General features: G+C 46.7%; 1 protein-coding gene, 1 long non-coding RNA gene and 1 pseudogene across 3 annotated transcripts in view; 2 read left to right on the top strand and 1 right to left on the bottom strand.

Annotated features, from left to right (window-relative positions):
* The window catches only part of EP300 (E1A binding protein p300), an 82,775-nt gene extending 72,869 nt beyond the window's left edge, over positions 1 to 9,906 (top strand). The window contains exons 24-31 of the mRNA XM_059187082.1: positions 380 to 530; positions 629 to 775; positions 1,331 to 1,444; positions 2,048 to 2,213; positions 2,961 to 3,125; positions 4,084 to 4,245; positions 6,050 to 6,331; positions 6,565 to 9,906. Coding sequence (XP_059043065.1) covers positions 380 to 530; positions 629 to 775; positions 1,331 to 1,444; positions 2,048 to 2,213; positions 2,961 to 3,125; positions 4,084 to 4,245; positions 6,050 to 6,331; positions 6,565 to 8,778 — 3,401 coding nt within the window. The 3' untranslated portion in view covers positions 8,779 to 9,906. The remainder of the gene's footprint in view (positions 1 to 379; positions 531 to 628; positions 776 to 1,330; positions 1,445 to 2,047; positions 2,214 to 2,960; positions 3,126 to 4,083; positions 4,246 to 6,049; positions 6,332 to 6,564) is intronic.
* On the top strand, positions 86 to 185 carry LOC131840050 (U6 spliceosomal RNA; annotated as a pseudogene).
* Positions 9,907 to 10,614: 708 nt separating the features above from the next.
* LOC131839524 (uncharacterized) overlaps positions 10,615 to 13,899 on the bottom strand; it is a 53,688-nt gene continuing 50,403 nt past the window's right edge. For both annotated transcript variants that reach the window (XR_009356972.1, XR_009356971.1), the window contains exon 4: positions 10,615 to 10,803. This is a non-coding gene — a long non-coding RNA (uncharacterized LOC131839524). The remainder of the gene's footprint in view (positions 10,804 to 13,899) is intronic.

The following is a 13,899-nucleotide window of genomic DNA, read 5'->3' on the forward strand; positions in this document are numbered from 1 at the left end:
CACACTCATACGCCGTCTCTAGTAAATAAAGTAAATATTTTTTAAAAAAGAAGGTGAGTGGAAGACACATTAAATTGACTACCTTGTCTTCTTCGACTGCACATGTACTAAAATTGGAATGATAGAGATTTGCATAGCCCCTATGCAAGGATGGCACACAAGTTCATGAAGTGTTCCAGGTTTGGGGTTTTTTGTGTTTTTTTTTTTTTTTTTTTTTTTTAATTAAAGATTGTTTTCAAATATGAACCACATTGCTTTACTTTAACAAAATCAAGTTATCTTATTTGTGTAGAAAGGATATTTTATATTGAAGCTTAAGACGTTTAACAGTAATAAATTGGCACCTTGGTCACTCGTGGACTTCTCACTGCATTTCTAGGGTTGCCATCTACCAGGCTTGGCACCTTTCTGGAAAACCGTGTGAATGACTTTCTTAGGAGACAAAACCACCCTGAATCAGGAGAAGTCACTGTTCGGGTAGTTCATGCTTCTGACAAAACTGTGGAAGTGAAGCCAGGCATGAAAGCAAGGTACCAGTAATTTCTCCTTTCCTCTGGTGCTTACTGTAGCTACTGTTGATGATTCTGATCTGAACGAGATGTTTTTCTCTCCAATCTGCATTGTGTAGGTTTGTAGATAGTGGAGAGATGGCAGAATCCTTTCCATACCGAACCAAAGCCCTCTTTGCCTTTGAAGAGATAGACGGTGTTGACTTGTGCTTCTTTGGCATGCATGTTCAAGAGTATGGCTCTGACTGCCCTCCACCCAACCAGAGGTAGGACTTAACACAGCTGTCTTCCAATTTGAGTGGGAGTTTGAAGCATCATGGGCAGGAAACTATTTGATGTGCTTGGCTTGGAAGTGGAAATGCAAATTTTCACTGCTCAGTACTGCTGTTCTGTGGTCATAGTAATAAGGAAGGGGATAGGAACAGCAGCCTGAAATTGGAAGTGGGAAGCAGACTATTTTTCAGCAAATGGGCTTAAATCTAGATTGTGGTAAAGCACTTTGCCTGAGAGGTATGTGAAAGAATGTTAGGGTATGTTTAGAGTTTGTTTCCAGAACAAGAATGCTGCCAGAATACATTTGGATCCATAAATACTAACACAGTGTGCTTCGAGCACTACTGGGTACTGAGTCTGTAATAGAGCTATATAGGCTTGCAAAACTCCCCTAAACGGCGCACTGTTTGGTCACTTATCTGTGCCTCTGTGCTGTGCATTATCAAGGAGGTGAGAAAGGCGCAGGAGAGAGAGATTGTGTTTTCAGCCACATGAGTAAGAACTCCTTACGTGACTTGACTTGGTTTCTTTCTCCCCACTTGATGCAGGAGAGTTTACATATCATACCTCGACAGTGTTCATTTCTTCCGTCCTAAGTGCTTGAGGACTGCAGTCTATCATGAAATTCTAATTGGATATTTAGAATACGTCAAAAAATTAGGGTAAGCATACTGATGAGTCAGTCCTGTCTTTAAAAACAACTTAAACTAATGACCCCTGGGACATAGGTTGAAGCATCGGTGACTTCCTGCTCCCTTTTCTCAGTATTGTCATTTGGACAGAAATGGCTGTTGTGACCCTAGTCGGACTCATTCCAGATGAGTTCTGTTTCATTCAGTTAAGCTGTTAGGTGCAGTTTGATTGGACGCTTGTTTCTCATTTAGGGCCAGAATCAAAAACTGACTAAGATCTGGAGGTACACAAATGAGTCTGATTTCTTACGTTCAAAAAAAAAACATGTGCTTGAAAATATTCCCACTTCCCCTGGCATGTTTTTCCCTTTAACATTTTGCATTCTCTTGAGCTCTTATCGGAGTGGACCCGCCTAGCTTTGGTTTGGTCTTATTGGAGGGCTGCCTCCAGTAAGAACTACACATTGTGAGACCCACTGTAAGTGCTGTGCGTGAGGCCTGGTTCTGGCCTGATGCTGACTTGTACACTTAGTATTGCCTTAATATGATTTCTCTACTGACCCCACACTACAGCATTTTTTCTGGAATGGACAGTAAACTTTTCTCTTGAACATTCCCTCTCCGTGTTGTTAGATACACGACAGGGCATATTTGGGCTTGTCCGCCAAGTGAGGGAGATGACTATATCTTCCACTGCCATCCTCCTGACCAGAAGATACCCAAGCCCAAGCGACTGCAGGAGTGGTACAAAAAGATGCTTGACAAGGCCGTGTCTGAGCGAATCGTCCATGACTATAAGGTCAGGAGGACTTGGGGGGCAAGGACTCATCCGTTGCTCTGTAGTCTGCCGTTTGGCCATCTTAACAGAAATCTTCTGTTTGTTCTTCCTTTTTCAAAGGAAGAAAAACTCAGTTTTAAAAGAGTCAGATTTACAAATCTCTGTTTTAAAGATGTGATGAAAAACGTATTCTTAATAGCCATTCATGATTAGAGGGCGTCTCATGATAAGAACTTGAACAGATAAGTTTCTTATCTGTTTTTACTCCTGGGGAGAAAGACAAGAACTGGATGCTCTCCTAGGCAGCAGAGCAGAGCAGCCTGTAGCCAGGCAGTTTCCAGTATTTGTGGTTTGGGTTGTTTTGAACATATTTCTGAGTTGGGGGGTGGGGGATGGGCGCAAGGCAGGCATGCCCCCCATTGCTCTGTGCGCGGTCATCACTGCAGCGGTGTGATTGATCGTGCCTCCCCCGTGCCACTGGTCCTAGCGGGAAGATGTCCCACCAGTATAAAGGCAGGTAACCTCCCTGTTCTCACAGGCAGAGGAAAGATAGACCCAGAACTACTGACTTCAGACCTTGAGTTTTCACTGTTTAGGTTTAAATGTCTCCCTGGGCCCTCAATAAAGTCTCTGCGCGTTTCTTTCAGAAGGTGTTGCAGTCCTTTGTGTTTCTTGTGTCTAGCCGTGACTGCTTCTGAATGATAAATGCGTCTTTAAAAAAAAAGGAAAGAAAAACAACTACCTATTTGTACCGGGGTGTTTTCACAGGATATTTTTAAACAAGCTACTGAAGATCGATTAACAAGTGCAAAGGAGTTGCCTTACTTTGAGGGTGATTTCTGGCCCAACGTTCTGGAAGAGAGCATTAAGGAACTGGAACAGGAGGAGGAAGAGCGAAAGCGAGAAGAGAACACCGGCCACGAGAGCGCAGATGTAAGGGCTTTGCATTTTCCTTTCCGGCTTCTGCCTTGATTCCAGGGTATGATCCACGACCAGCCTTCAACTTTTGCCCAGATCTTAGAACTCTCAGGTGTGAAAGTTCTTTAAATTGGTCAGGAAAGAATTGGCTTAGATAAGTTATTAATGTTCTGTTCTAGTGGTTTTCCAGCCTTTCTATCATCAGACCCGTGGATTTCTGGCAGTAAAAAACAGAAGGAAGGAAACCTTGAAAAACTGATAGAAAATTAACTGTTCAGAGCAGGGGGCTGGCAAAAGTGCTTCCTGTAAAGATCCAGGTTGAATATTTCTGGCTTCCCCCCGCCCCCAGCACTACTTTCTATATGTATCGAGCATTCTGAGCCGTATGAAAACAGGCCTGCGCCAGAGTTTGCCAGTCCCCCGGACACAGTCTGGCTTTGTGTAGGGGTCATCTGAGGAGCTTTTCCTGGTCAGTTACTTCCCCATAGCTTAGCTACCATGGTCTCTGTTGAGTCTGACCTAATGATAGTCACTTTTAAGTAGTAGCCTGTTAAACTCACAGCATTGTAGCTTGAATTCATTGACTGGCTCTTCTCAAGTTGTTTTTTTATAGTAGACCCATAAAAGGGTGGGCTACCCTTCCACTCCTTACTCCCTGTTCTCAAATCAGATATAGGATGGATCGATCTGAGTGGTGTCCAAACTGTGGGGCTCGTCTAAGCAAATAGCTAAGGCTACCATGGTCTTATTGAAGGGTCTTAACGTAGGGAGTCTTCACTGGAAGAAAATTAGCGCACAGACGTTAGTAAACATTAGTCTGCTGTAAAAGCTTAAAAAAGAGGGTCTGTGTGGAAAGCACTGGTAGAATTAGAATCTCTAGTTTCAAAGAAAAGAACCCATTACCATTAGTATTATTCAGATCACTTCTTAACAAGAGTGTTAACATTTCCTTGTCCCCTCTGCTAACCTGCAGGTGACAAAGGGAGACAGCAAAAATGCTAAAAAGAAAAATAATAAGAAAACCAGCAAAAACAAGAGCAGCCTGAGTAGGGGCAACAAGAAGAAGCCGGGCATGCCCAATGTATCCAACGACCTCTCGCAGAAGCTGTATGCCACAATGGAGAAACACAAAGAGGTAATATGTAGCCACTTGTGGGGAAGAAGCAGGGAAGGAGGTCTGAAACACTGCCCCCCATGGCTAGCATTTAAGATGTGAGCACGGGACCATTTGAAATTCAGAAGGAAGAAATCCTCCGAGGGGTAAGAAGAAAGAAAAGAGGATAGGTGAGTGGGAGCTAAGAATAGGACTGATTATTTCAGTGCTGTCGTATTGTGTCTCTGGCATTAAAAGCATAAGCATAGTTTGTCCAACCCAGTTTGTAATCCTCAGGGTTTCTGAGTTCTGGTGGGTGCCTCGTTTTGATGTTATCAGTAATAATTATTAGCTATTTTGAGCAGTATTTCGTGTCATGAGATTCTGGCCTGACAAAGTGGTTGGGAAAGGTCCCTAGAGTGTATGATGATAGGCTTGACTTAAATTTTGCATCTAGTCTTCTGACTTTGTTTAGCCTGAAGCTGTTAGTGGGTATCTATTGGGAATTAAAATCTAAGGTTGTCAGTTTAGCTTAAATTTGGGTATTATCGTAGCTGGAGGGTAACATACACTGGAAATAATCAAGAGGATTGACACTGCACGGTTGGTCGTTGTAAAGATTTCATAGGGAGTCACCAGGTGGTTTTATTTCTTTGCCTCTATTTTGAGTGACTCGTTAAAGGGATTCCCTACTGGTTAGACCCAGTGCTTTCCTGTGCATCACATTTCAAAATGCTCTTCCTTGCTTTATGAGCCTTTCTTTGAGCCGTAATGTTACACGCAATATTGCGCGGTCAGACAAACATCACAGTCCTCCCTGATGCTTTTCACGGTTGGCATCTGTTCAAGAGGTGTCTCTACTCAGTGTGCTCTTCTTGCCCGGTGTTCTTTTTCTAGAAAGGTCTTAATCTCGTTTACGCAAATATTGCTGCCCAGGTACAAGTGTCACTGCCAGTTTGTACAGAGTTTCGTCTCTGAGAAACTGGCGGGATGTCGTGGGCAGTGCAGCAGGTGCTCACAGGTTGCTCATCTCTTGAAGGAACCTTTGCGTTTTTCAGCTTAGTAAGAGTTTATAGTTACATACAACTAACGCGAAGTCCATGTGCAGTGCCAGCTTCCTGTTGCAGCCTTGACACTAACGGTTATGGGAGTTAAGAGTGGTTGTGTCTTTTCAAACTTCGATGAACAAGAATTTTCTTGTTTATGCAGCAAGGACTAAGAAGGTTTTGCTTTTTTCTTTCTCATCGCCCAAATTTCAGACTTAGAAAAAGTTGCAGAGTGGATCCCCCGCTATGCCCCTTGCTTAGATTCACCGATTGTTAACATTTGGCTACATCTTTATCTGCAGTTCAGCAAGCACCTTCTAAGAAAAAAAGACCTCCTCTCCTTAACCACACTGTGGCTTCACACTCGTGAAGTTGCCCCCGGCTCCACTCTCTAATGTCTGATTGTTAGGCTCCAGTCAAGGATTGTGTGTCCCGTTGAGTTACCATTCTCGGTCCCTGGCTCTCTTGTCATTGGTAACGTGGGCGTTTTATTGAATCAGGTCAAGGCCCAAAGTCGTTTTTGTAGAATGTCCCTCAGTTTGGATTTGTCTGACTTGTTTCCTTGTGATTAGATTCAGAGTCGGCCGTGGATTGGATCTTAGAGTGGACCCTTTTGATTTGGAAAGGATTATTAAATAAGAGAATAAGGTGTCAATCTTAGGCCCTCTGTCGTCGTCCTCAGTGGAGAGACCAGAGGTTTCGAGCAGCCTTGCAAGCCTCCCTCCTGACTCACCTGTTTGCTGCCATTGACCCAGCGCTGCGCTTACCCCAGAGTCAGACTGCGATGGTCTCTTTCGTAGGTCTTCTTTGTGATCCGTCTCATCGCTGGCCCTGCCGCCAACTCCCTGCCTCCCATTGTCGATCCTGACCCCCTCATCCCCTGCGATCTGATGGACGGGCGGGATGCCTTCCTTACCCTCGCGAGGGACAAGCACCTGGAGTTCTCTTCACTCCGAAGAGCCCAGTGGTCCACCATGTGCATGCTGGTGGAGCTGCACACCCAGAGCCAGGACCGCTTCGTCTACACCTGCAATGAGTGCAAACACCACGTGGAGACGCGCTGGCACTGCACCGTCTGCGAGGTAGGCCCCGGGGGCGGGGGGAAGGGGGAGGCCTGGGTCCCCGAGACGCAGCAGAACAGACGTTACTACACAGGCCTGTGCTCGGTGCCGGTGGGGAGTCCGAGAGCAGATCGGGAGGGGCTTGGCCTTGGAGTGGTTCTCTATAAGGCAGCTTTGGGGCCCTAGCAGAATACAGAAAATGTATTCGAATGGCTTCTGTCTGGGAGAGTTGACTGCACCCATTTTCCCCCCAGGATTATGATTTGTGTATCACCTGCTATAACACTAAAAACCATGACCACAAAATGGAGAAACTAGGTCTCGGCTTAGACGACGAGAGCAACAGCCAGCAGGCTGCGGCCACCCAGAGCCCAGGAGACTCTCGCCGCCTGAGCATCCAGCGCTGCATCCAGTCCCTGGTGCACGCCTGCCAGTGCCGCAACGCCAACTGCTCGCTGCCGTCCTGCCAGAAGATGAAGCGCGTGGTGCAGCACACCAAGGGCTGCAAGCGCAAGACCAACGGGGGCTGCCCCATCTGCAAGCAGCTCATCGCCCTCTGCTGCTACCACGCCAAGCACTGCCAGGAGAACAAGTGCCCGGTGCCCTTCTGCCTCAACATCAAGCAGAAGCTCCGGCAGCAGCAGCTGCAGCACCGGCTCCAGCAGGCGCAGATGCTCCGCCGGAGGATGGCCAGCATGCAGCGGACTGGTGTGGTGGGGCAGCAGCAGGGCCTGCCCTCCCCGACTCCCGCCACTCCCACCACGCCCACGGGCCAGCAGCCGGCCACGCCGCAGACGCCGCAGCCCCAGCCCCCCTCACAGCCCCAGCCCACCCCGCCCAACAGCATGCCGCCCTACCTGCCCCGGACTCAGCCTGCTGGCCCTGTGTCCCAGGGTAAGGCAGCGGGCCAGGTGACCCCTCCCACCCCCCCTCAGACTGCTCAGCCACCCCTCCCGGGACCCCCGCCCGCCGCAGTGGAAATGGCCATGCAGATTCAGAGGGCGGCCGAGACGCAGCGCCAGATGGCCCACGTGCAAATTTTTCAAAGGCCAATCCAGCACCAGATGCCCCAGATGACTCCAATGGCCCCCATGGGTATGAACCCACCCCCGATGACCAGAGGTCCCAGCGGGCATCTGGAGGCAGGGATGGGGCCCGCAGGGATGCAGCAGCAGCCTCAGTGGGTGCAGGGAGGCTTGCCGCCGCCCCAGCAGCTACAGCCTGGGATGCCGCGGCCACCAGCCATGATGTCGGTGGCCCAGCACGGCCAGCCCTTGAATATCGCTCCCCAGCCGGGACTGGGCCAGGTCGGTGTGAGCCCTCTCAAACCAGGCACTGTGTCTCAACAAGCCTTACAAAACCTTTTGCGGACTCTCAGGTCTCCCAGCTCTCCCCTCCAGCAGCAACAGGTGCTTAGTATCCTTCACGCCAACCCCCAGCTGTTGGCTGCGTTCATCAAGCAGCGGGCCGCCAAGTACGCCAGCTCGAATCCGCAGCCCCTCCCTGGGCAGCCTGGCATGGCACAGGGCCAGCAGGGGCTGCAGCCGCCTACCCTGCCGGGCCAGCAGGGGGCGCACTCTAACCCGGCCGTGCCGAACATGAACCCCATGCAAGCGGGCGTCCAGCGGGCGGGCCTGCCCCAGCAGCAGCCGCAGCCGCAGCTCCAGCCGCCCATGGGCGGGATGAGTCCCCAGGCGCAGCAGATGAACATGAACCATGGCACCATGCCCTCGCAGTTCCGAGACATCTTGAGGCGGCAGCAGATGATGCAGCAGCAGCAGCAGCAGGGAGCAGGGCCCGGGCTCGGCCCGGGGATGGCCAACCACAACCAGTTCCAGCAACCCCAAGGAGTCGGCTACCCCCCGCCGCCGCCGCCCCCCCAGCAGCAGCCGCCGCCGCGGATGCAGCACCACATGCAGCAGATGCAGCAAGGGAGCATGGGGCAGATGGGCCAGCTGCCGCAGGCCTTGGGGGCAGAGGCGGGAGCCAGCTTGCAGGCGTATCAGCAACGACTCCTCCAGCAGCAGATGGGGTCCCCTGCTCAGCCCAACCCCATGAGCCCCCAGCAGCATATGCTCCCAAGCCAGGCGCAGTCCCCACACCTCCAAGGCCAGCAGATCCCTCCTTCTCTCTCCAATCAAGTGCGTTCTCCCCAGCCTGTCCCCTCTCCGCGGCCACAGTCCCAGCCCCCCCACTCCAGCCCTTCCCCAAGGATGCAGCCTCAGCCTTCACCACACCATGTTTCCCCACAGACCAGTTCTCCACATCCTGGGCTGGTAGCTGCCCAGGCCAACCCCATGGAACAAGGGCATTTCGCCAGCCCGGACCAGAGTTCAATGCTCTCTCAGCTCGCTAGCAATCCAGGCATGGCAAACCTCCATGGTGCAAGCGCCACGGACCTGGGACTCAGCACCGATAACTCAGACTTGAATTCAAACCTCTCACAGAGTACACTAGACATACACTAGAGACACCTTGTAGTATTTTGGGAGCAAAAAAATTATTTTCTCTTAACAAGACTTTTTGTACTGAAAACAATTTTTTTGAATCTTTCTTAGCCTAAAAGACAATTTTCCGTGGAACACGTAAGAACTGTGCAGTAGCTGTTTGTGGTTTAAAGCAAACATGCCAGATGAACCTGAGGGATGATAGAATACAAAGAATATATTTTTGTTATGGCTGCTTACCACGGCCTTTTGTTTCCCTTGTGTGTGTGGTTCAAGTGTGCACTGGGAGGAGGCTGAGGTCTGTGAAGCCAACCACATGCTCCTGCCTTGCACCTCCGATAGGTTTTATTATTTTTTTTAAATTAATGAAAATATGTAATATTAATAGTTATTATTTACTGGTGCAGATGGTTGACATTTTTCCCTATTTTCCTCACTTTATGGAAGAGTTAGAACATTTCTAAAACCAGAGGACAAAAGGGGTTAATGTTACTTTAAAATTACATTCTATATATATATAAATATATATAAATATATATTAAAAATACCAATTTTTTTTCTCTGGGTGCAAAGATGTTCATTCTTTTAAAAATGTAAAAAAAAACAAAAAAACAAAAAAAAATTTCACCTTTCCTCCCCTCAAGTCAACTTTTGTGCTCCAGAAAATTTTCTATTCTGTAAGTCTGAGCGTAAAAACTTCAAGTATTAAAATAATTTGTACATGTAGAGAGAAAAATGACTTTTTCAAAATATACAGGGGCAGCTGCCAAAATTGATGTATTATATATTGTGGTTCTGTTTCTTGAAAGAATTTTTTTCGTTATTTTTACATCTAACAAAGGAAAAAATTAAAAAGAGGGTAAGAAACGATTCCAGTGGGATGATTTTAACATACAAAATGTCCCTGGGGTTTCTTCTTTGCTTGCTTTCTTCCTCCTTACCCTGCCCCTACCCCATACACACACGTACACACACACACACACGTACACACATTTTCTGTAAAACTTGAAAATAGAAAGCAAAAACCCTCAACTGTTGTAAATCATGCAATTAAAGTTGATTACTTATAAATATGAACTTTGGATCACTGTATAGACTGTTAAATTTGATTTCTTATTACCTATTGTTAAATAAACTGTGTGAGACAGACACCTGACCTTGTTTTACTTCTTGCCATCACATCTTTGCCTTAGAATGCATCCAGTTGCGTAAGTGCCTGATACGTGGGATTCGGAGGAAAAAACAAAAGCACTAGCTTGGAGCCTTCCTAAACTATCACATAAAGTGAGTTCACAAATTTTGATAAATTTCTCCAAAGCTTAGGGGAAAACCCAAGGACCAGCAAAATGTCAGTTTCACCAATTTGACTTGGTATTAATTAGCCAGTAACAGCTTTATATAGGACCTTCTTCCATGGCTCCCAGTGGATGGATGACCTCATGGTCTTCTGATCTCTCTCATCTTACAGAGATGAGAATGAGCACCTCAGAGGAATCCTGTATGTGCCCAAGTCAGAAGTAACTCCTTGAAACAGCGGCACTGGATGTTGCGGCAACAGTATGTTCCTGTCCTGTTACACTTTGGTTTTGTGACCTGCCAACTAAGAAGTCAATGGGGGAAAATATGTGCTAGTAAGACCTGGAAGCCTGAGATTACAGCAATGAATCTTAGTATATTGTGCTAGCTAGAATGAAGAATGAATGAAGAGGTTACTGGTCTCCCAACTGAGTACTACTAACAGCTTTGGCATCATTGGACAGGCCTTGTCTTTGTCCTAGAGCGTCACCGCTATGATAAGTCTACTAAGGGCTAAAGAAAGATCTTCAAGTAGCTTAGTCCCAACACCTATTTGTTCTATTTTACATGGTCTCAACAAAAATAACCAGTATCTTAACGTGAGGTGAACTTGCACACTAAGCATTAATCAGAGACCATCCCAGAAAACGTGTCAAGTGCCTACCAGTCTCCGGTCAGTGTCCAGCAGATCCGCTTGGAGCACCTACATCATGTGCCAGACCAAATGGCACGCAAGGACAGGACGCGGCCCTGCAAGAAGATGGAAGGTTGCTTAAGTGAGATAAAGTGTCCATGTATGTATAAGCAAGGAACAGGCAGGAGTCAGGGAAACCTACTGATGGGGAATTGGGTAAATAAATACTGGAAAGGACAGTATTTAAAATGGATCTTGAACAGCTGCCTGGCTGGTTCAGTCACACAACTCTATCGCAAGGTTGTAAATTCAAGCCCTGTGTGTGGCATCGAATTTACTCAGTTAAAATGGATCTTGGGGGCGCCTGGGTGACTCAGTGGGTTAAGCCGCTGCCTTTGGCTCAGGTCATGATCTCAGGGTCCTGGGATCAAGTCCCGCATCGGGCGCTCTGCTCAGCAGGGAGCCTGCTTCCTCCTCTCTCTGCCTATTTGTGATCTCTCTCTGTCAAATAAATAAAATCTTTAAATAAATAATAAATGAAATGGATCTTGGGACGATGAATGGGAAAAGGTGAGAAAGGAAGGGAACTGCACCAGGAGAGAAGAATCAGATCCTGTCAGGAAGCTAGTTTCAGCTCTGCTTGGCTGACACCAGATTACAGAAGAGGGGGAATGCCTGTTAAAAGACCACTATTTTCTCCATGGTACTAGGGGCCCAGGATTGATCTGAACCCCCCAAAAGGGAAAAATACTCAAGAATTCTTAACTCCTTTCCAAGCCGTAAATATCCAACTTTCACATCTCTAGCCTCCTTAGCTTAAAGACATGTGGGCTGAAGTGTTCAATCACATTTTCACTACAACGTTGAAGAGAGAAAAGTGGGGGCAGAAGTAAAGAAATGGGGTTGGAGGGGGAGCAGTTGTCGTCTAGGTCAAAGGCTGCGATAGGGAGGGGGAAGGGAAGAATCCAGAGGCGGGAATACAAGAAGCTGATTTCAATATTCCTGTGTATTTGAAAACTATCACCATGAAAAGTTGGTTAGAGCTGAAAGGAGCCACAACTCTCCAGTTGAGCTATTTATAACACATCGGTCTAGGAAATGGACACGGGGAGGTGAGCAATGTTCGGAGTTCATTTACTTAGCTCACTGAAATCCTCAAAAACACCCCCAACTGATGAGTGAGAAGACTGCAGCTCCAGCAACAACTTGCTCAAAGTAACGCAGCCAGGAAGTGGGTTAGAATGTCAAGGCCTAAGGGGATCCAAAGCCTTTCTTCTGCACACCCTTCATCTCCCTTACCGCAGAGAAATCCCTAGTGATGGAAGCAAATTAACACATAGGAGGACACAGGGGCCCTGCGCCAAGCCAATGCAACACACAGACTCAAAATTGAAAGGGGAGAAAGAAACCAAGGAATCTGAAAGGTAAGTTCCTCAGGCTTCTCCTTTTACAAACAAGGAACTTGGTCTCCAGACAGATGGTTTCCTGGAATGTTATGTTCATGATGAGGTCATGCTATTTCAAGAGCCCATAAGGCCAGCATCAAAAAGAACAAAATGGTTAGGAATAGATTTAACAAAAACCACCAAAAAAAAGCGTAAGATGTGTACACTGAAAACTAAAAACACTGAAAGAAATTAAAGACCTAAATAAATGAAAAGACATTGTTCATGGATCAGAAGCCTGGGAAGTCCTCAGTAATTTGTTAGGGAAGAGGTACTCCAAATCCATCTGGAGATTCTATGTAACCCCTTCCCAAATACCTGCTGGCTTTTTGCCTTTTTTTTTTTTTTTTTTTTTTTGCAGAAATTGAGATGCCAATCCTAAAATGTATATGGAAACACAAAGGAGCCAAATAGCCAAAACAATCTTTGAAAAAGTGTAAATTTGGAGGACTCATACTTCCAAATTTCAAACTTAAACTTAAAATCTACACTAATCAAGAGGAGCAGTAGCATAAGGACAGACATTTAGATCAATGGAACCGAGTCCAGAAATAAAACCATATACGTATGGTCAAGTGATTTTTTTATAAGGATGCCAAGAGAAATCAATGCAGAAGGAATAGTCTTTACAACAAATGGTGCAGGGACAACTGGATAGCCACAGAACAAAGAAAGAAGTTGGACCTCTACCTCACACCAAATACAAAAATTAACTCAAAATAGATCATCAGACCAAACTGTAAGAGCTAAAATTACAAAAGTCCTAGAAGAAAACAGGTAGAGGTCTTCGTGACCACAGTAATCCATGACTAGACAGGACATCTAAAGCACAAGCAACCAGGGTAAAAATTGGACTTGAACAGAATTTCAAACTCTTGTCCATCCAAGGATATCAGGAAAGTGAAAAGACACCCCACAGAATGGCATCATGTATTTGTGAATCGTATCTGGTTTAAGAGTCTGTGTATCCAGACTATATAGAAAATCTGACACTCAACCACAAAAAGACAAATAACCCAATGAAAAATTGGGCAACAGATTTGAAGAGTTGTTTTTCCCCAAAGAGGAGATACAAATGACCCATAAGCACGTGGAAATGAAACCACAAGAAAAATACAGATGTGGGGCGCCTGGGTGGCTCTGATGCTTAAGTGTCTGCCACAGGCTCGGGTCATGATCTCCAGATCCTGAGATCAAGCCCCACATCCGCTCCCGGCTCTGCAGGGAGTCTGCTTCTCCCTCTCTGCCCCTCCCCCTGCTTGTGCTCACTCGCACGCTCTCTCTCTCTCTCTCTCTCTCTCTCTCTCGCAAATGAATAAAAAGATATCTAGAAGAAGAAGAAGAGAAAAAGGAGGAGGAGAAGAAAAGTGTAGATCCATGGAAATGAAGACAGATACACGAATGCTTCAGCAAGGCTTGACTTGAAACTTGAGTTTTTCTCTTCTTCGCTCTTAAAGCCTCCTCCTCCCCTGAACTTGTTTTTCTGTAGATCCTTTGTCCCAGGAGCTCCCTTCTTATCAATGTGGACATCTCACTGATCTCAGTGTATACTTAGTAACAAGACTCAGATGGCTGTTGCCAGAGCTGGTCAGGAGACCATCTTGAAGACACAATGAACGTGGCTGGCAGCACATACCAGATTCCTATCAAAACGGCCCCAATCCTGTATTTTCCTATAAAACCCTTCAGCCTTGTACCCCGCAGGCGGCTCTGCAGTTTTGCTGGGCTTTTTTGGTTTTGTTTTTGTTTTTAAAGTAGGTTCCACAC

The sequence above is a fragment of the Mustela lutreola genome, chromosome 8, assembly GCF_030435805.1.
Source record: "Mustela lutreola isolate mMusLut2 chromosome 8, mMusLut2.pri, whole genome shotgun sequence".
Lineage (NCBI taxonomy): Eukaryota > Metazoa > Chordata > Mammalia > Carnivora > Mustelidae > Mustela > Mustela lutreola.